The sequence below is a fragment of the Tachysurus fulvidraco genome, chromosome 2 (genome assembly GCF_022655615.1).
Source record: "Tachysurus fulvidraco isolate hzauxx_2018 chromosome 2, HZAU_PFXX_2.0, whole genome shotgun sequence".
Classification (NCBI taxonomy): domain Eukaryota; kingdom Metazoa; phylum Chordata; class Actinopteri; order Siluriformes; family Bagridae; genus Tachysurus; species Tachysurus fulvidraco.
Genome location: NC_062519.1, coordinates 37,739,826 through 37,763,073, shown reverse-complemented (window position 1 = coordinate 37,763,073; position 23,248 = coordinate 37,739,826). Strand labels below are relative to the sequence as shown.

The window sequence follows — 23,248 nt, the reverse complement described above, 5'->3', positions numbered from 1 at the left end:
TATTTTTAAAAATATAATATAATATAATACAATATATAATATAGAATTTAATATATAATATATAATAATATAACATAAAAGCTTCTTGACTTGACTTTGTGGACTAGAACTGCTGCCATGGACCAAAAACCAACATGCCTGCAGATTTGTTTGGTATTCCAAAATAAAAAAATTAAAAAAAAAATCCAATAGATAAAAAAAAAAATATGTTATAAGAAAACTAATCAACAAATCTTTATTTTTTAAAGAACAAAACATGCTTTCTCCTTTTATGGTTACGTTTAATGTTGTGTTTAATGTTCATTCGCCTGAAGAAGACCCAACAGGGTCGAATTGAATCGAATATGTTCGAATTGATTGAATATGTTATCAATCAAATTACAGCATATACTGTAGGTCTACACTAATTATCTTAAACCCGCTTCAGTATTTATGTATAGCAGCTTTTTTGTTTGAAAGGAAAACATTTATAAAATTAATTTTGTCAATTTGTAACAGATTCAGATGCCTTGGAAAAACAGCGTAATTGCACAACGTAGGCTGTAATGGATTTTTTAAATAATAGAACAGGTTTTTGTTTCTGATCTGATCAGTACAATGACAATGCAGAGAGAAATGTGGGTGAATTAAAGCTGATCTTTTTTATGCATATGTTATATCAATAGATTCTTACTATCATGCTTATCAGCGCATATTACGGACAATGCAGCGATACACATTCTGGAAATGGCATTTGCAGAATATTCTGTTTTGTGAGACCTCGAAACAGAAATAAAGGGGTGGCTCTCTTACAAACAAACATATTAGGGGAATTTCTTATCTCAACCTCAGATAAGACACTTTTGATCATTCTGTGCTTTGGTCATTGTTCTGTTTAACTCCTTATCTCACCCTTTTGTGTTGTTCCTCCAGGAGAAGTCACCTGTGGTCACCTATTGTATGGTTTTTAATCTCCTCCAGTTGTAAGACAGACCAGGCCTAGTTATCTTTTGATTACTTAATCAATAACATCACACAGTATCACTTTATTGATAGACAAAAAAAGGGTTCATGGGTTGAAACCTGTACTGTTTTTATACTATATTCAGATATAATTTAAAGCTGCCTTGGGTGTGAGAAAAGCTCTATGTAGACGATATGTATTATTATATATTTTATTATTATTATTTCCATAGTTCTGGGAGAATCTTTGATCAGATCTCATGGCAGTATCTACTGTCTTGTCTTTTAACATTTACCTTATTGCACAAGTGCTGAGTCATGATTAAATGAACCTCGAGAGACTAGAATGCGTATTGTTTGCCTGTATAACGTATACAGCTGAAGTGAGAATAGGTGTTTCCTACAGTATGCACTTTATAAAAGTCTCATGAAAAGCTTTATTATATATGGTAAGAATTATAAAGCTAAGTGTTTACTGCAAATTAAGCACTCAGAGGGGAGTTACATTGGAACTACACATGGATTGTTTGGAATCAGGTTCTCTTTATTATTGTCAATGAATAAGCCATAAAAATACATAATCCTCTAGACTGACAACTTTCCTGTGAATGAAAACATATGGCTAGAAGTTAAAGAACATCACATATTCGATAAATGGATGTGTACATACAACTCAGACAGTTTATTTGACATGAAGAAAATCTTAAAACGTGACGAACACCGGTATACATGGACCTTATATGAATTCTGCATATCCAGCCTCCATTAAGGAAATCTGTAAAAGAGAAACATTGCTTAGTATAGCAATGGATTATAATCTGTACACCGAGCTGAAACCAATCACTAAAAGGAGGCAAAAACAATTGGAAGACAAACCTCATGGTCAATGCAGCGGAACTGCCAAGTCCACCGTGTGTTATAGAGGAAGGGACGGAGGTCGAAGCGGTTGTCGTCCGGACCGTAGCTCTCTGCGTGGTACGACGGAGTCACTGTAGTCATCTTGTGCCTGTTGGCTGAGTACATCCTAAAGAAATGCTTCACTTTTGCAGCCACCTAATTAGCCAGAGATTGAAAATAAGAACAGACTAATCGCTAGAAACAATATTGTAAGAAATTACAGATAACTGCACCCAAATTCCACTCCAAATTCCACTACACATCTAAAAAGAGCTCATTCCTAAAAAGGTTTAAGTATCATAAGGTAATACGTTTAGGACTCTAATTGTATAAACTTGATTCGATGGTTAATATGGGAGCGGCAGCAGGACATAAAGGATCACCACGAACAAAGGGTCTACGTGACCGCGATTACCATTTAGAGTGACCATTTGGTTGATAACAATTGTAACAATACCAAGACAAGGTGTACGTGACCATGATTAACATTTAAAGACAATCAGCTAGACAACAAGGTATAGCCCAGACATTTGGGAGACAGTCAGTTCTGACACTCAACACACATTCGAAGCAGAACCTCATTTAAATTACCAAAAGGGAAAACAGTATAAAATGCTTGAGCAGGATTTGGGTTCTTATTGACTCCGATGAATCCAAAGTACTTTATGTATTTTGTCACTGCTATGCTGGAATAAACTTCTTGTTCTTCATTAAGATCTTCACCATCATCGTCTTATTTTTACACATTTTTTTTTATTTCTTACAAAATCCAGTAACTGTCATACATTTTAATGCCTTTTTAAAATGATAACTGAGATTGTCTGAAAGATCATTAGCTAAAACAGCCAGACATATTTTTCTGCAAAAGTTTAAACTATGTTGGTAGACTGGTATTTATTTGAATGACCCCCTGAACTGCTTTCATCATCACTCCACCGTTGCCATTATTAATATCATGGCTATTCAGCTAATGCAGAGAGTGTTAGCTAACATTCATCACAGATACAGAAGTAAGCTTATTTTGTGTAGATCATATTCTCAACTACTTACTTGAAGCGTTGTGGAGAAAAGTTGCACATTACATAGTGCAAGTAGGGATTCATGAACAGAGAGAAGGCTTTTGTACATCAACGAGGCCTTGTGTTTTAACTAGCTTGATCTAACAGCTAGCACACTAACTTGTTACTTCTGTCTTGTGTTTTTGCCGAAACAAGCACATAACATGATGTTACAAATAAGTCAGTGAAGAAGAGAGAGAGGGAAGAAAAATAACAAAACAGCGTTGTGTAATAACCGTAATGCACAAAACTGAGCATGCTGGTAACAAAAACAGCTAATATACAGTACAATATATTTTTATTCCTATATTGTATCATGATGTATTTTTCTGGAAATTGCTTCAAATAGGACCTTCAAACCATGGAGAGTGAGATTCTGTGAAGATTTTGTTCATCGCTGACAATTTAGCTAAAAAGCCGACTATCCTAGCATGAAGGTTCTCAGCTAAAAGTTTCATCAATCCATGTAATTGTATAATCATAAATGATTAATTAAAAACCCTGATGACATTTTATGACATCTGAGCTCGTGGCTAACCGTCAGCCTAGGGAAGTCCAAACCAGGTGTCTCTGTTTAAGGTTGAAGCCTGACGTGTATTCACAATAAATTCTAGACATTTTATCATTTCCTCATGTTCCTAACAAGTTCCTTGCAGTGTACATTATTAGTTCCTTGCAGTGTGAAGTAGCGGTGCATTTATACCGACTAGGTAAAGGTCAGAGCTAACCTGTGATGGAGAACAGCTTTCTCTCCACGAGTGAATGAGTTTGCAGAACATGCTGTACGGGCCGCACTTTGAGATCTTCCTAAGCTTGCCGATCAGCGACAGCTCCGAGTAGGTCATCCCCATATCGGCCTGAGAGAGTCGGAGTCAGATATTTCTTTATATCGTTAGTTCACTAAAACCACACACAGCTAAACAGGTAGTGATATAGAGATGTGGGAAAGATGAAAGACATATAGTTAATAAACAGAGATGTCATCTAAACGTTATTAGCATGTTTTTATTTCGCATAACCTGCCTGATTTCTAGGATCAGCAAAAGTGTTGTATGTATAAACACGATATTACATAAAATAACACTTTTTTTTTTCAGTTGACTTGAGAAACGATTAAAGTAACGAAAAACATTCAATTATTCAATCCTCCTTTTTGAAAAAAAAGGACACTTAAATCATGTTGTAAAATGATTGCCACCTTAAAATGTTATTTATATGTCATCTAAATGACATATTAGAAAACAAATTGTAAAAAAAAAAATCTATTTTGCCCTCAGTCTTTGAGAATATTATTAAATAAAATGCTGCATGCATGTAAAAAAAAAAACCAAAAAAAAAAAACAACAACAATGAAGGAGAATTTATTGCAATTAAACTATGCATCGCCATAATCTCAAACCTAAAGCTTCACTCATCCTTCATTTTCATTAACCGAAGGGTGTTGTTAATTCTGGAGCACACTGGATGTCTCCCAGGCTACTGTAATTGTGTGCAACCTCTCTCTCTGTTTCATACTGACTCGTCCTACCTCGTCGGTCTGAGACACCTGGCCGTCTGACAAGGGTTCGAGTTCTGCGGTGGGAGGAGCGGCCACGATGCTGCAGAGGACAGAGAAACAGTTCAAACCTGAGTGCCAGGAATCGTACCTCAAAGAGACGACTCTCAAAAAAAAAAAAACATGACCCTCACATGGTCTTGTCTAAGGAACTGTAGTATATGATCCCACACCTGCATATTTTTCAGCTTGATTCCCTCTAACACACTTCATTCAACTGGTTCTAGAAGTAAACACCAGTTGAACGAGGAAGGAGCAATAAAATTTAAATATGCTAAATTAGATGTAGCATGTACTTCCTGCTATTTTATACACACTGACAATGTTGTAAACTAAATGATTATACATTTTACTGTTTACTGATTTGTACAGTGCTTTGAAAAAGTATTCCCACCCGCCCACCCTGAGCTCCTCTAATTCATGAAATTTGTGATCTTTCATGGTCTTTCATATAAAATGTAACTCGACCCAGTTATCATCACATCAACTTGGTTAACTGATTGATTGTGTAACTAATGATTGATGGCGTAACATATTACTGTTGTCGTTATTTTTGTACAGTGCTGTGAGAAAGTATCTGCCTCCCCCCACACAGAGTCTTTTGAACCCTAGAATTTTGTTTAATGCGACAAAACAACTGAAAAATTAATTCTCTATCCATGTTTAGGATTTTCACACACCTCTTAAGAGCCGAAAGCTGAAAATGCTCAGCACAGTAAAGCAGGAAGCTCTTCAGATCCATCTTACTAACACCTCCGATGGGGTTTATGTCGGCACTGGAGCAGTCGTATTTAGTGAAGTAACCAGTCAAACTATGCGAACGGAAAACAGTTCATGAAGCCATGACTTGTTGGTTATGAGCATGTGATTTTGCAGCTTAAACGAGACAAACCTCTCATCCACGTTGGCAGAGCCAAGCACCAGCAGACCCCCAGGTTTCCCCTGAGCCCACAGATACAGCTGGGCAAAGAGGTACGCCAAAATCATCCTGACACGAGCCTGAAAGATCAAAAACACAAACAGACTGCATTTATACATAGACATGAGGAAAGAATAAAAAGGATGTTATGCTGTGATGCCACTGTTACCACTTATTTGACCAGTTATCGGAAAAATTCTTAGGTTCCTGTGCATTATTCCTCTTGTACCGCACAATTCGGCAATGCAAACAATCATTACATTTCAAATTATGACAACCCAAGCAATTCTATCAGTTTATAGTTTTCTTTAATATTTGTAAGTCAGTTCCTGTCATCACAACCGGTATATGAAGCTGTAAACTGTGGTTCCCACATTAGACTTCGTTTTCACTCTGTTAAAGTTACTGATACAAAAAAAGAAAAGCAGCATGTCATGGTTCCAAGCCCAATATCCTAAAGAACTTCCTGTGGTGAAAAAATAAAAAATATAAGTAACAGCTTTATCTCGGATTGTTTCTTCTGATTCAAGTATTCTAACAAGTTCTGACATTCTATTTAAAAACAACAACAACAATTATTATTATTATTATTATTATTATTATTATTATTATTATTATTATTATTATTATTATTATTATCACCTTTTCAATCAGTTACTGAAAAACTGCAAATCAATACTTGCTTTTCTTATTTTTATTCATTTCTAAATTTTATGTTGTTTTACAATCAAGTGAATGTGTTGTTATTTCTAAGGATCAACAGGTAACTTTTGTAAGTTATATGCTGTATTTGTGACAATAGTTGCCTTGTACATTTAATTATTAATCGGTGACGACATTTAGCAATGATCAGACGATTTTTTACAGTAAAGCACAACACAGCAGTAACAGTTACACCACATGTTCATCCAGAAAACAAGTTCTTGGTATGACTTATATTGTAGACTATACACACACACACACACACACATATATATATATATATATATATATATATATATATATACTTATATATATACGTATATATATACACACACACACACACACACACACACACACTCACACACACACATATACACACTATATCTCCAGACTCTCTTTCTGTCTCTTATTGTGACTTTACTAAGACAAAAATGTATAACTTATGTTACTGACAAACCAGAAATGAAAACTTCACTGTCCTGTTACAATGTACTGACACTAGAGACTCCTCCTAAAGGTTTAAATAAACATCTTCACTTTGTTAATCTTTTATTTTAAACTTTAATTTTTTTCATCTGTTTATGTTCATGTGCTATTTCATCTGTTTATGTTCATGTGCTATTTCATCTGTTTATGTTCATGTGCTATTTCATCTGTTTATGTTCATGTGCTATTTCATTTGTTTATGTTCATGTGCTTTTTCATGTGTTTATGTTCATGTGCTATTTCATGTGTTTATGTTTATGTTCATGTGCTATTCATCTGTTTATGTTCATGTGCTATTCATCTGTTTATGTTCATGTACTATTTCACAACAGACTTACAGCATGTTCATTAGAAAGCAAAGGGAAGGAAGCAGACAGACGGCGCATGTGTTAACAGTGTATCCTGTTGCACAAAATGTTATTCGTTTTCACAAATGAAGGAACTCGATCGAACGGCTGAGGTGAACAGTGTCAAACGGTCCAGCGTGGCCATGAACACTGTGGTGAGTCTGCAAGTGTTGTTACAATGCCAGCAACTTCTTAAGCAGAAACAAGCAGTCAGCACAATTTGCCCGGGCTTTTCTAATGGGGTACGGTTTGAAACAGGCAAAGTGCATGCCAGTACAAACACAATGTGATTCAGCTTTAATAAAGAAGAACATAAACCTTTTCAAGTTAATTAAGACCTAGAGAACAGACGAAAAAAGGATCAGTCAACAATCGATACGTTTCGCTTCAACATATCAACGGATTTAAAACTCCCAGGTTCCCCAAATCACTAGAATGTTTAAGGAATAAATCAGGGTGTGTTGTTCAAAAGGAACAAAATCAATAACAGGTTGGTGTAATGCCACTTTTAACACCATAGCAATTTGCCAATTATACTGAACTTTTCCTAAAGTATGCCACATATCAGTCCCTCATAGGGAATTGAGCGAGCTCTCAAAAGGAAAATGAGATTTTCCACGGAAGCGCTGTTCGCTTTGTGCGTGTTGAACATGGGTAAAGCTATCATAGAAATTATTACGTACTGCATGTGTCTATGTTACACTTTAAAACAGGAATCCTGGGCTTGCAATTTCACCAACTCAAGTACTTTTCCCTCGCAAAAATCACCACAAATGAAACGGAGTAAAGAAAAGTCACATTGAATGTTGTGAAACAAATTACAAAGCACTGACACTAACAGTCATTTCTTCCATAAATATTGGAACGCACCTCGTACCATCTCATTAGCATATCAATGAATGTGTCTAGTTCTTGGTTAAGTTTTTCCCCAGAGGCCAAAACATGGCATTTGCGTCTGTTTGGTTGTGTCCGTGTTCAGCTTTAAATGTCTTTGTCATGTCTACACTCCACAGTGGTGGTTAATATGAAGCTCATATGAAAGTAGACACCCAGAACAATAAGAATCTTTTTTTTACAGGGCAGCGGTGGCTCAAGTGGTTAAAGCTCTTGGTTGTTGATAGATGGATGGAATAGAAGCACAACCAAGCTGCCGCTGTTGGGTCTTTGAGCAAGGCCCTTAACCCTCACTGCTCCAGGGGTGATGTATCATGGCTGACCCTGAGCTCTGACCTCAACCTCCAAAGTTGGGATATGTTAACCAGTAAGTACTTTTTGTCTTTATTATCTATATGTTGTCTTTATCGTCACTCTAAACTAGGGCTATTTAATGACTTTTTTCATGGGGGCCAGTTCATGAAAAGCATCCCAAATAAGGGGCCGGAGAGATACGGCTTGCGATATGAGTGATGACGTCAACAACGATATTGGAGCCTATATGTTGTATTGTATTTTGCACCATAAGACACCACAGTAAGATTTTTCCCTACATTTAAACATCCTTGTGTTGTATTTTGAAACTGCATTACAACAGCATCAGTGCATTGTAAGACGCCCAAGTATTCTACGTTCAAATGTGTAAATCAGAGAGCCAGATCACACTCATTTAGAATTTATCTCGTATAACTGAGACTTAAGTGCACATAAAAATAGTTCACGATACACAATACATCATTGTTTCATGATATTTTTAGTCAAAATAAAGTATTTTAATATGTCTATTTAAACTACAACAGCCATCTCAAGAATTCGCAAACATTTAGGCTGCATTCTAATGTGAGAAATGACATTTTTTAGATTTAGCAAGAGCGGTGAAATCAGGTGTGTATGTTGTCGGTGAAATACACATACAGTGGTGCATGTGCTGGGCTGTGAGGGACGTGTGATTACTCGTTTTAATTCAATTCATGTCTGAGAATGTCGATTCGCACGTGTAAGTAGAGCTAAGGTAGTAGAATAGGGTAAATGTTGTTTCCTTTCAAACTGAAGAGAGAAATTCATTCATTCATTCATTTATTTTCTACCGCTTATCTGAACTTCTCGGGTCACGGTGAAGCCTGTGCCAGGCGTCATCGGGCATCGAGGCAGGATACACCCTGGACGGAGTGCCAACCCATCGCAGGGCGCACACACACTCTCATTCACTCACACACTCACACACTACAGACAATTTTCCAGAGATGCCAATCAACCTACCATGCATGTCTTTGGACCGGGGGAGGAAACCGGAGTACCCGGAGGAAACCCCCTGAGGCACGGGGAGAACATGCAAACTCCAGGGGCGGGAAGGGAGAAATTAATAGAAGAAATGATACGAACAAAAGTTCTCATCTGTCATTGTCCTGTCAGTTATCATGTCTCACAGGAGAGGCTGAGTCAGTCAGACGCGAGTCGCTTCATTACTGTAGGATCTGTTGTCTGACTGAACTACATTTATTATACAGATGTGTTTTTCACACTGGCAACAAATTACCTTATGTAGTGAGAACTGACCTGAAGCACAGTTTAAACCTAATCGCTTTTAACACTCAAACTTCTTTTTCTTTTTACTTATCCACGTCCCCTCAACGTTCCCCCTTAGAAGATGCCCCTGAAGGGCATCTTAACACTTGTGGTTTATCATTTTGCAAAGCCACAGGCATGATAGGAATTCCTTTGTTTTAAATAAATGCTACAATTAAAGGAAAATGTTCAGCTTTAAAATGTTGTCCGGTCATAAGATTTTTTCTAAAACAGATACCCAAGTGGTGATTAAAATGAATAAATTAAATTTTCCCACCTGTACATTCTGCAAAGCCAGGTTCTCTCGACTGCTCCCTCCACTTGCACGGAAATTCGGCCACTTTCCCATCACAATGGAGAAGATTCCCAGCATGCCTTTCACTGCTGTGTCAATATTGATGTTGAGGTGATTGCTATGAGAAGAAAAAAAAATGCAAATTTGTAGTGTATATAAAAGTTCCACAACGATCATGACACCTGGTTTAAATTTCTTTTCGGTTCTGACTTTTAGAGACTGTAGAAATCATGATGAAATGATGGAGTGGTAAAAGCAGACGGTTAAAATGAGCTCGAGAGATTTCACCGAATATTTTTCATTCTTTAACTTGTTTATTCTGGTAATGAGGGGGGAAAAAAACAGAAATAAAATCAGTTCTAGAAATTCATCAACATGCTGAAATCTTTTAAAATCTCTGAAAAATGATTGAACATATCGTGCTAACTTTTATTATTTTGTTTCGATTTCTTAAAGAAACGTTTGGGGTTCCAAAAAGATCGTCTTCCAAAAAAGATTAACTTATGGAAATAACATCAAGGCTGAAGCAACTAGGCTGTGGAATAGAAACTACATGCAAAGGAAGGGACTACATTTGACAGCCTGAAAAACCTCGTCATCTGACCTCCCGATTTGAGCAGCCAGCTCTTTGGCTCGGTTGCAGGTATCCACTGAGGAATTTTCACTGCCCATGTAGCATGTGGTGAAGAGACGTCCGGTCAACTCCCGCGGATCCTCAGGCCTGTAGGAGGCATTGTTCACCATGCGCTGAACATCCCCTAAAACACGGTCATCTGGAAGAACAATGTCAGTAAGACTAATACAGCTGAGACTTCTACTTCTAGTTCAGCAAATTCAGTTCAATTATTTATTTGTACAGTGCTTTTAAAAATTTCCCATTGTCTCAAAGCAGCAGAAGTATGGAAACAGAAGAGAGAGAACAAATAAATAAATATATAATAAGGAAAAGAAAAAATAAGAACAAAAATAAATAAATGAATATGCACAACTAAAGTTTAAAATTAATTTAAAAAAAAAAAACAGATTAACTTCAAATTTAAAATACTATATATCTGTCCCTATCCCTAACGAGCAAGCCGGAGGCGACGGCGGCAAGGAAAAACTCCCTGAGATGATAAGAGGAAGAAACCTTGAGAGGAACCAGACTCAGAAGGGAACCTCATCTTCATTTGGGGTGACACTGGACAGGAAATAATGTAAATGTAAATAATGTCCTTTCTACAACAGTTTATAATAGTGTAACCGAGAGCTCCTGGGGAACTAATGGGTCGTCGCAAACTCTGAGTTCAGCGCAGACCTGATTGCTGATACAAAACAGACTATACAGCTGACTGACACAACACTGGTTCAAAAGACCGCAAGACAGTCTCCGGGCGGCTTCGTTCACAACAATCCTAAATGTCTTTGTCATTTCTACACTCCACAATGGTGGTTAATATGAAGTTCATATGAAAGTAGACACTCAGAACATTAAGAATCTTTTTTTTTACAGGGCAGCGGTGGCTCAATTGGTTAAAGCTCTTGGTTGTTGATAGATGGATGGAATAGAAGCACGACCAAGCTGCCACTGTTCTGACGCTGGTTCATCGGTAGTTTGCGTAATTAAATCTTTCCCAATTAAATATTTCTCTTTTGGTGGGAAAATATCTGAGTGAGTGTGTAAGCGTTTCTTCCCTTTGGGTGAATCCTGACAAATGGTTCATTAAACAGAATTGCAATGTGAATGTTTGCATACCATCAAGATACAAAATGGTAAATCCTGACTAATCTTTGCCCAGTTTTCTTGAGATGAACTAGCTGTGCTAAACTGCTGATGGTGTGAAAGCATGTGCATGTGATTGATGGACTGATGTTCATGCCTCAAGCCTGGAGTTCTGGTGAAAAGCTCTAGATACTCCTGACTAGGATAAAGCAGATACTGAAGAATAAATGAACTGCACCTGAGATGCAGCTCTGTGACTGAAACACATAATTATGTAAAACTAAACTATTAAAAACTTTAAGCTTAAAAGGCGTTTAATGCACAATGGGAAGACTCGTATTCCATTACAGAGCTTAGCTGTACTTTGAAATTTGGCCTCCATCAGAATCTGTGTGTGTGTGTGTGTGTGTGTGTGTGTGTGTGTGTGTGTGTGTGTGTGTGTGTGTGTGTGTGTGTGTGTGTGTAGCATGTGTGTAAGACTTACTGCCATCTTTGATTGCCTTACAGACGAGCACACACATGGAGTAGACGATGCAGGCTGATGAGGCACTGTCAACTCCGCCACTGAGAGGAAGCAGGAAGCCAGCCTGAAACCACAGAGAGAAAAAGGTGAAAGATATGAAATGAATCATGAAGCTGGCTTCCTGCTTACACGCACACTCACACACAAACACACACACACAGGTGTACCCACACAGGCGCACACACACACATTCAGATGCTCACCTGACCACTCCTCCTTAAATAGTCCCATAGCCAGCATGCAGGACCAAGACTGAGGGGAAAAAAATAATAATAATTATACAAGATTTTTAATTCTACAATAACCTGTGACAGATCCAGAAAAAAATCCAAGGAAAAGCAGGAAACGAGCTGCACGGAAGATAGTCTAGCTAACATTATTAATTGGTAATATCTAGTTTTGGGCAAAAGTTTACACACCCCTATGATTTCAGGTGGAGGGAAAAAAACTTTTTTCTTTTCTTTTTTTTTTTTTTTAACAAGACACCCATCATAGAGACATGAGAAATGAACAGAAAAATGTTTGTACAGAACTAAATGCAAATTTATTATCTATAAAATTTTCAAATTACACTGGGAATCATTTTTAGGCCATTTCTGATCATTTAGGCGCATCTGTGAAATCCAAACGTAACTAGGTGTGAGGTATGTACTGGGGTGTGTAAACTTTTGCACTCAATTGTATGAGCAAGTAAGGGGAACAGATTTCATTCATGGCTCATGTTCCACATCCTGAACGAATGTCTAATACCAGAACGCTTCTTATTAGTGTCGAAACAGAAATACGCTTCGAAAGATCTTTCATTTATGGAATAAAAACAGTCAATAGTAATCGTACGTAATTCAAAGCATTGTGTGTAAATTTGAATTTAGTTGTGCGTAATTTAAAACTATTGTACGTAATTATGTTTTTTGTGGAGTTGGATCCCAAAATTTAAGGCCATGACAGTTTACAGATACGAGATTTTGTGTGTTTGTTCAAATACAACTCCAAAATGTACGACTATGACAGTTTACAGACACAATGCTTGTTTTCACAACACCTCTTTTTACACATGAAAAGGTCTGCGAAACAACTGTCAGAAATACGTCATCACGTTCACAGGCATTACTATCCGAGGGAAGATGAATCGATTCCACAAAGCGCGCATGCGCCCCGCCCTCTTCTAAACCACTCACAGAAACCACTGGCGCCGAAATGGCGGGTTAGTTATCACTAATAACAGAGAGAAATTTGTGCTAACACTTTAAAATAATGGTCTGTTGGTAACGAGTGATTATGCAGGAAGTAATAGGTAGTACTAGTAGATTTTGGGATCCAACTCCACAAAAAACATAATTACGTACAATAGTTTTAAATTACGCACAACTAAATTAAAATTTACACACAATGCTTTGAATTACGTACGATTATTATTGACAGTGTTTTTATTCCATATCATTCATGTTTATTCTTGCCAAATGGTGTCTGGACTTGTGCCATAATTGTGTTTCAGTAACTCTGACACACCTAATCTCCTCCTCGGGTGTGTGAAAGGTCCAGTCGATGGCCTGGTGAGTAGGCAAGAAGGTGTCTTTGCAGTCGGACAATGAAAACCCGACTTTGATCCTTTGGTATGGTTTGTGCTCGTACTCCTGCAGGAGGGGGAAACAAAGACAGCAACGTCTTTAACAAACGTCCGGCGATGAAGCAAGAACTTTTCAACAATGTCCCCAACGGCACCTTACCATGTGCGGGTGACATCTCTCTCCTCTATAGCTGCGTATGTCCTCCAGGTCAAGAGTGGCTGTGAGAACTTCCTGCAACGAGTAAAAAGAGATGAAGAAAACACCTGCTAGCCATTAACATTAAGTCTTACACACACTGGATTTATCTTCAACTTAAAGCAGTTATGTCGTAATTCTAATAACGAACAGAGTTTTACAAAAAATGAACAACAATTTCTAATATTTAGTGCCCTCTGTTGCCTGGTTTGAGAACTACAATCGAATAGAAAACACGTGGGTGGAGCCAATGGAAACATTCTGGAATCTGATTGGTCAGAAAGGGTTGCAAAAAGGTTTGGATTTAAAGGTTGATGCTGACAGCAGTACCGACAATAATATGGCTGTAATTCAAATTCCAGGGTTGTATTAATGCACTTGTTCTAACGTCTTACCGTTTCCATAGTAACCATAGAAAGCACTTGGTAAGGAGATCAGCATGTTCAGGAAAATACTCCGTGTGGATACTCCGTTAAATACAAAATGCAATTGCATACAAAATACCACATTGTGTTTTAATAAGTTTAATAAAATGGAAATGTTATCTAACTGCTGTGTTATGAAAAAAAAAACACCTCATGACATGATTTTATTAGAAAAGAATTGCTTTCAGAAAGCAACAAGAAATGCCGGATTCACAAACATGTCCAGTGGGAAAACCTCCTGAGAAACCATGAAGATGGCTTTGGACTGCAATTAATAGTGAGAGTTAATTACTACAATCGCTTTAGGACTGCAATGGCCACAAACAGTTTCCATCAGTGACCAGTTGAACAAAATAAAATAGACTTCATATTAAAACTATCCTGAATGTCCTGGTTACACAATTGCACTTTCTAACCATACAGTACACAGGGATAGAAGGAAAAGGTTTTGACAATCACACTAGATGTCTTCACGGGTCCACTTAGATCCAAAAACCCGAGGTCCGACCCGAGACTCGAGCGGGTTCAGGTCTAAAAGTTTCACGTGTACCTCGGCATCGGGTAATTTAAAATGAATGTGTTTTTACCGAACGGACCAGAGAAGACCCGAACTACTGTATCTCGCTTGTGTGCATCGACTCAAGTCCTTTTCCAACCTCTCCTCTGTTTGCCAAGACCGATTGCGGCATGTGGCTGGCGACGTGTGGCTGGCGACGTTTGGCTGGCGACATGTGGCTGGCGATGTGTGGCTGGCGACGTGTGGCTGGCGGTAAGCTAATTTTCGTTGAAAGAGACCGATCAATCAATTTTGAATCCACGCTATAGCGGTTACTTTAGTGTAGAGTTATGCAACATTCGGGTCCAGTCAGGTTAAAAATAAATGCCAACGGTTCGGGTCTTACTCGGGTCTATTTTTTTCGGGTTTGTCTCGGGTCGGGTCTTTCTGAAAAAAAATAAATAAATTATGCACGTCGGGTTCGGGTAAAAAGTGCTTCGGGTCACTTCGGGTCGGGTACATTTTTTTTAGACCTCTAAATCACACTCTCTGGTGTCCATGCATGAAGACGGCTTCCCTTTCGAATCTTCTTTCTCTCCAAGGAAGTTTTTCCCCACCTTTGGGTTGCTCATTAGGCATGCAAAATTCATCGGTTTAAAATGTAGATATTTCTGTAAGGCGGCTTTGTGACGACGTCCGTTGTTCAAAGTTCTATGCGAATAAAACTAAATTCATCCTAGAAGCCCGAGTTCTTTCCTCAAACCTACTTACGAACTGTAGATTGGACATATGGAATAGTTTAGAATTGCAAAAACGTTCTGAAGCTAGGACACTTACCACGTCGTCAAGAGAGAACTGTGTCCCCTGAGCGACGATGTCTCCGTTGATGGCGATCATAGCGCAGCCATCGTAGTACAGACGATCCCCATCACAGCCTTTCTGATTAGCGAACAGATAGATGCCTCCACTCTGTAACCAAACGATTAACAATAAAGCACACGCTGAGGAAAGTATTTTTAAAACCATATTAAAGGAACTTATATAATGCAGCAAATCTCAAATCTGATTGGTCGGATGGTGTTAAAGTTATTTGAGGGTTATTTTAACTTTGAGGTTAGTTAGGAAACAGCTGCTTATAGCTGCTATAACAGAAGTGATAACATAAGTAATAAACATGTCATACTATAAAGTTTTAACTTCATGCAAATGATTTGGAATGCTAATTGCTTGCTGTACGTGTGAACGTGGCTTAAGTGGAACAAACACTTCTTCTTCGACTGTGCTGTCACAGGAAATACTGTAATTCAGGTTTGTGTGGTAACAATCATTCTGCTTCGCTTGAGCTGCATCAAAACCGTTGATTATTTTCCTATAACTGCACATTCCGGTGTAGTTTATTCTTGAGTTACTTACTAGAAAAGAAGACTTTATGTATTTTTTGTCATGTATACATTACAGCACAGTGACACTCGTTCTTCGCATATTCAAAATCTTTATTTATTTATTTTTGGAAGTTGGGGTCAGCCATGATACAGCAACCTTGGAGCCGGGAGGGTTAAGGGCCTTGTCAAGGGCCAGACAACAGCAGTGCTGGGGCTTGAACCCTGATCCGCCGAGCAACAACATAGAGCCTTAACCGTGTGAGCTACCACTGACCCTGGATGCAACTGATGCTAAAGTAAAGCTCAAGCATTTTGTAAAGCTTTGTTAGTAACATTAGGGTGTTGTAGCCTAGTGTTTATGGTGTTGGACTATTGATCGGAAGGTTGTGAGTTTGAACCCCAGGTCCACTAATCTGCCACTGCTGGGCCCCTGAGCAAGTGCCTTAAACCTCAAATGCTCAGCTGTATAAAATTAGATAAAAAAAAAAGTAGGTCGCTCTGGATGAGAGCGTAATGTCATAAATGTACATAAATACATTTGGTGAGATTATTTCTTGTTGATAATAAATAATTGTGTTTATTTTGGTCTCAGGGCTACAGTCTTTCTGTTCTATGACAAGAGATAGGAGTGTGTGTGTGTGTGTGTGTGTGTGTGTAAAACTGACCTTTGCGGTAGCTGACTTGACAAGGTTCACTCTCTGGTCAGCTTTACGTAGCTCATGGTAGCTGGCAGACGAGTTCGTAAAAATCTCGATGCCGTCCAATCCCATGTCCACATGAGGACTGAGGGAACAATCGCACAAATTAGTGCATAGATTCACAAATCACACTCTCTTGTGTTCGAGTTTGGTGCTGCATACAATATAACAGAGATATAAACAGGGACCGACAAGATAATACGGCACTATACAGAGTTATGAAAAAATTACAGTGCAATAAATATAGGACAAGGTCTGTTTTTTGTAAACGTTTCTTAAATATTGTAGATCAAAAAATGTCCGCCTGTATATCTCAATTCATTCTGAGTGGAGTCTGTAATATTTAAAGTAATATTTAAAAAAATATATATATTATAAATTATTAAAAAATAATGTATAATAATATTTATATAAAAAACATTATAAATTATTAAAAAAATAATTTATAATAATATTTAAATAAAAAGATATTATAAATGATTTTTAATAATTACATTTCTTTTTAATTGCGGTCTAGACAAATAATGAATACATTTAAAATAAAATAAATAATAATAATAACAATTTAGCATGACCAAGATCTAGCTTCCTAGATCTTTGAGAATATTTGATATTAGCAGTATTAATAATAATAGGTTTGATCACATAATAAATAAAATTAAATAAATATCGAATGGAACAGCTTTTACTGTTGAATGTTATAACATCGCCGATAATCTGTCGACGTTTCCTGATTAGTGATTATGGAAAAAAGTAAAGCTCAAATCATGTTCTTCTGTCTGTTATTTTGCTGAATATTTCTAAATTCATCCTAAAACTCTGAACAGCGGTCGTGCTGCTGTGCTGAGTGGATTTACACAAGCAGTACCTCCTGGGGTTCCACAGTTCAGCACAGATCTCACTGCCGATACACGTGTCCGTAGTGGACAGGACGACGTCACCGAATGGAACCGTCACCTGAACAAAAAGTTTAGTGGAAAAAAATCAGATCATTTTCTTCTTTCTTTTTTTTTTTGCGAAGTCTTTTTATTGCAAACTAAGGCAAATAACAATACAAAATTCCATTTTGGTTTTACATGAAAAATTAGTAAATTAAAAAAATTACAAAAATAACAATAATAGGAAGGAAGTAAACTAAATTAAAATAAAAAACAAACAAACAAACAAACAAATAAATAAATAAATAAATAAACAAACAATGGGCAGGGTTGCAAATGTACTCCCAGAATAGTGGACATCGTACTGAAATAACCCGAACAATAATTATATAGTCGTGGACACAAAAAAACATGTGACTCAGGTGACATTGTGAGTTGGAGCATCTGTCACATTTGTCCACGACATCCGGGTAAATTTGAGACAAGCTATATTTAGAAAAATGCATCCTATAAATGACCTTAAACTGGATAAGTGTGAGACGAGCACATGAGCCATTCACAACACTATCCCACCACCCGTCCCCAAGCTGAAGTCCCAGTTCTCCCTCCCAAGCAGCCTTTGTTTTAGAGGTAGTTTGGTCACAGAGATCCAGAATACGTTTATAAATCTCAAAGACAGCACCTTTTCCTTGTGATTTATACGTAAGCTGTTGGGGAGGTGGCGCTGAGGGAAAGCCAAGAAAACATATTTTCTTATTAATGTGATGAATTGACTGATTCAAATAAATCCCTGCTTGACTATTGTGCAATAACTTATTTAAACCTACATATTTCTATCTATATAAATATTTACATACTTATTTATACCTTATAAATCATTTACAGTAATTGACTTTGGGTTAATTGGGTTTTTTCCCCAATTCTTAAAATTGTAGTTTAATTAAAGGTGCTGCTTTATTTTAGCTGTACTATAGTTTCTTGAAAATTCATCCAGAACTTTCTTTTGGTACAAAAACTGATCCCACACAAGCACGAAAAGAATTCTGGTAAGGATTTGTTGCATCATAATTGGTTTATTTGTTAAAACATGTCTTGGGTGGAGTAGAGAGTTTTACCTGTCCTGTCACATCCTGGATCATTCTTGGCAAAAAGTACTCCTCAACACATCTGCAAAAATGATTAGATAGATAGATAGATAGATAGATAGATAGATAGATAGATAGATAGATAGATAGATAGATAGATAGATAGAGAGATAGAGAGATAGAGAGATAGACAGACAGACAGACAGACAGACAGACAGACAGACAGACAGACAGACAGATAGACAGATAGATAGATAGATAGATAGATAGATAGATAGATAGATAGATAGATAGATAGATAGATAGATAGAGGCATATTTATTGAAAAAATCAACCCTGAACCTATAATCATCTTTATCACCAGAGTGATCTTTAAGAGCTTGTCATGATTTCATGATCGTGATGTCATGCTCAGATGTCACTGATCTCTTTGGTTAGTTTTTCCTACTGAAAAGAACTAAATGAGAGCAATGCAGCAGCACTTTACTCCTTTAGAAGGTCCAGAAGTCAGAAGTACATTCACACAGCTTCGGTTTCATGCGAATACCGGCATCAACACCACCATTCCTATTAAACTGCATGAATAATACATTTAAATGTCGCTCTGTGACGTCAGAGAAGGAGACTACCACTGACCTGGGATTGTTTATATATAAAAATACAATAAAAAAGATCCATCTTACCATGTCTTTAATAAAATAGTGAGAAATATTTGTGAATATTTGCTGGTCACGTACCTGGGTTTACTCCACGGAGAAAACCAGCGAAATTCTCGGTTGTTGCCATAATTTGCCAACAGCATTTTAGGCCGGATCAATAAAATCTTCCTGTAACAAAAGGAAAAGCAAATTCCAGGTTCACTTGTTAAATGTATTAAAACTATACCATGGGATGAACCAAAATGACTTCTACTTATTTGATTAGACAATAACACAGACTGACTTGTTCAGGAAAAGAATCCTGCAATTATAACGGACGTTGTGATGCATAACAGGCCTGTAAGGGGAAAAAAACACAAAGATTTAATTAGTCGAATGCTGGACTGGAACAAAGTAAGCAAGTAATTTTAACACTCACATGCCGACATCGCAGATTATATCCTGCGTCTTGGGAGATTCCAACAACGTCTTAAGGACTTGGAAGCAGTGAAGAAGTGTGTCAGATTCGTAGAAGTGATCAGCGCATCCGTAGCCACTGATTAGTGAAAAAAATAAGTATTTATTCTGGTTCAATAAAGCTTCACACACACTGTGCATAATTTAGGGATGGTATCATTCTAAACCCAGGTAGCGGAATGCTTCATACTTCTCATTTAAAAGCCACTAGAAATAGTTCCAGTATTTATTGGGTCCTTCAAACCCCTGGGTAAAAAAATCCCGGCTTATTGTACTTCACATTTCACACTGCTCACACTTTTACCCAAGGTAAACAAATAATCCTGGTTATTCATAATGTGGTAGCCTAGTGGTTAAGGTGTTGGGTTAAGAATCGGAAGGTTGTGAGTTCAATTCCTACGTCCACCAAGCTGCCACTGCTAGGCCCCTGAGCAAGGCCCTTAACCCTCAATTGCTCAGTTGTATAAAGATAAAAATGTAAGTCGCTCTGGATAAGGGCATCTGCTAAATGCTGTAAATGTAGATGTAAATGTAATCTGACATTCTGAACCAATTCAAAAAATTTGCATCACCTCGATTGCATAACTGCATGTTATCTAAAAATTGACGATATGTAAACTTTTGAACCGGTTCATTTCTTCAAATTCAGTTATCATTCTTGTCTTGTGGACTATATGTAAACAACTGTTAAACTGCAAAATATCTAATTCTGGGCAGAACTAAATAAAACACAAACTGAAATCCATACAATCCATCTTACAGTATACGATCCATCTTAAAGGTGGGGTGCACAATGTTTGAAAGCCAATGTTGACATTTGCAATCACTAAAACAAACATGTCCCTAACCCAAATGGGTGTCACCCCTGTATTGATAGCTCCGCCCCCAACACATGCATATCTGCTGGGGCAGCTGGCCGAGGGGATATTTTTTTTATCAATAAATGAACTCAGTGAGTAATACTATGGTAATACAAATGTGTTTTTGTAGTACTGTGTGTTGTACCGTGAAAGGTTTAGCTTCGTTTCATGCGGAAGATGACGTTCAACACCTAGATCCCAAGGCAGATGTAACGACAGGTATCCGTCATGTCAATGTTTCAATCGCTTTCGGCTAATGTCAAACATGCACACTGAACACTCTCTCCTCATATTCCCTTTCTGTTCACTGGCTACGTGTTTGTTTTGTTTGTCGGCCCACCTCAGTTTTCTGAAGCATTTTTCAAACATCGTGCACCCCACCTTTAACATTTTGCACATTCAGCAAGTGGGTGTAAACTTATGATTTCGACTGTATTCAGAAAGACTGCAAAACAAGTTATTTCCTGTAACAGCTATAGATATATAGTCATATTCTCACTCTTTTGTTCCTTGCAGTTTGTCACGTTACAGAGATTAAAGGTAACGCGCGTGTATTGTCTGAAGACACTGTTATGCTGGAAAACTTCCAAAAATAAAAAATAAAAGCTTCACCTCTGACTGTTACAAAACTCTCGCTCTGGAGACTCCTTCCACAAATGCTATATAATCTTCCCTCAAAAAAAAACATCACTATATCATCATTTACACACATTTCAACTCATTTATCCAAGCGTCCAGCATGCAAGTCACCATGAATGAGTTGTTATTGTAGAAAAGACACCATAATAGAGCAATGTCTATATTATAAACCTTGCAGCCTGAGCTACTGTTATAGAACATGTTATAGAAAACACCTTCTGACCAATCAGAATCGCGAAGAGACAATGACGTCATTACCAGATTTCCAGCTCTGGCCCCAGCCTGTATTTGGCCCCTTTAGATTTGGCTCTCTCAATACCTGTTTTAAAAGGTTATACAAATAAAAATGAATCAGTATCAACTTTAATACCCCAGACACCACACCATGAAAATGCCTGGTGCAAAATAAATATATAAATATATAAAATATATATAAATCAATAACTCATATACCACCCGTACGCAAACGTTATAAACGATTCAAACTTACTTTTCAGTATTCTTTCTAAATTGCCATCAAAATCTAAAGCCCATTGATTCAGGGAACAAGTCGCTAAAGTAACTTTCCGCCCCATGGTGACAAAACAAACTACAACTTCTACTAACTGTCCAAACAGATCAGCGCGCGAGTCTTCCTGCGAGTCACTTCCGGGTTGTAAACCCCGCCCACTTCACAACTTTTCTATTTGTTTGTTTGTTTTATTATTTCTTTACTTAAGGTAGAAAGCGTTATAAAATCCATTCAATTCAATTAAATTCAATTAAATTTGTAAAGCGCTTTTAACAATTCCCATTGTCTCAAAGCAGCTTTACAGAAGTATGGAAACAGAAGAGAGAGAATAAAAAAAATACATATATTTATTCTTATATATATATATACGTATATATATACGTATATATATATACATATATGTATATTAAAGTGTATTATTAAATAAATTAAATTTGATTAAAATTAATTTTAAAACGATAAACTTTTTACATTTTAATATTTAAAATACTATATATATATATATATATATATATATATATATATATATATATATATATATATATAATACATTAAATATACATATGACTGTCATATAAATAAAGTCAATAAATGCTTGAAGTGTTTTTTTCTATTTCATCTGGCAATAAACATCGCTTTTAAAAAACGAAAAAATAATTTTTTTTTCCTCAGATAATTTTGTCAATTTACACAATACATTCCTCTATTGTTTTTCACTGATATCGTCTTTGATCACATAAACATTTATTACATTTTTTAATATAAAAGCACATTTGCCTAAAAAGTATATAGAGGCATGTGGATTAAAAATTAAAGCTTAAAAACAAACAGAAATGCATAATCATGCACTAACGTGTATTGCTGTGAAACATCCACAAAACAAGTTTCTTTCTGTTATCACTTATATTAGCTATTATAACAGCTATAAACACTTACTTGCCTTTCTTTATTTTTCTAGTCATATTGTCCTACAAGTTTTAACTTTTAATCCACATGCCTCTATATACTTTTTTGGACAAACGTGCTTTTGTATTAAAAAATGTTGTAATGCTTTTAGTGGTAATAATGTACATTGATTTAAGTAGGTTAATTTAATAACAAATACATTATTCAAACATTTAAAAACAAGTTTGATAATTCACCATCTGTTAACATTATACCTTTAATAAACAAAACAAATACCCTTATATTGGAGTTGTGTAATTTTTCTTTTCTGAGATTGATCTGATCCTGCCTCTATTTCTTATGTAGATTATCCTTATAATCTACCATAGATTTATATATATATATATATATATATATATATATATATATATATATATATATATATATATATATATATATATATATGATAATCTACAAGCAAACGTGCTGCGTAAATCTAGTGCAGCGCGACGCTCTAAACACAAGCAGAGCGCTCCAAGCTCTCTAGTCTCATCAGGTGTTATCGGCGTCAGATCCGCGCTGTCCA

At 36.7% G+C, this 23,248-nt stretch overlaps 1 protein-coding gene across 2 annotated transcripts; it reads right to left on the bottom strand.

Annotated features, from left to right (window-relative positions):
• Positions 1-1,465: 1,465 nt before the first annotated feature.
• Positions 1,466-21,914, bottom strand: nadsyn1 (NAD synthetase 1). 2 transcript variants are annotated; one of them, XM_027153217.2, is made up of 21 exons: positions 21,757-21,914; positions 21,525-21,585; positions 19,730-19,846; positions 19,595-19,648; positions 19,390-19,479; positions 18,683-18,734; positions 17,558-17,646; positions 16,657-16,774; positions 15,447-15,578; positions 13,653-13,724; positions 13,435-13,559; positions 12,129-12,177; positions 11,887-11,989; positions 10,305-10,473; positions 9,683-9,818; positions 5,345-5,451; positions 5,133-5,264; positions 4,426-4,495; positions 3,626-3,754; positions 1,819-1,995; positions 1,466-1,717 (listed from the first exon to the last, which is right to left on the bottom strand). In XM_027153217.2, the coding sequence occupies exons 1-21, from the start codon at positions 21,839-21,841 to the stop codon at positions 1,679-1,681; spliced, it is 2,106 nt and encodes a 701-aa protein (XP_027009018.1). In that variant the 5' UTR covers positions 21,842-21,914; the 3' UTR covers positions 1,466-1,678. The 2 variants fall into 2 exon arrangements, with proteins under 2 accessions (XP_027009018.1, XP_027009020.1); XM_027153219.2 differs by lacking the exons at positions 1,466-1,717; positions 1,819-1,995 and adding an exon at positions 2,010-3,031.
• Between the last annotated feature and the right edge of the window lie 1,334 nt (positions 21,915-23,248).

What these genes read in the sequence shown, in the direction of transcription:
- nadsyn1 (XM_027153217.2), bottom strand. Translation starts at nt 21,841, where the DNA reads ATGGGGCGGAAAGTTACTTTAGCGACTTGTTCCCTGAATCAATGGGCT. An exon ending in TCCAGGATGTGACAGGACAG is followed by an intron (nt 17,647 to 18,682) that starts GTAAAACTCTCT and finishes CTTTTTGTTCAG; the next exon opens with GTGACGGTTCCATTCGGTGA. An exon ending in TCCGCTGCATTGACCATGAG is followed by an intron (nt 1,718 to 1,818) that starts GTTTGTCTTCCA and finishes TCTCTTTTACAG; the next exon opens with ATTTCCTTAATGGAGGCTGG.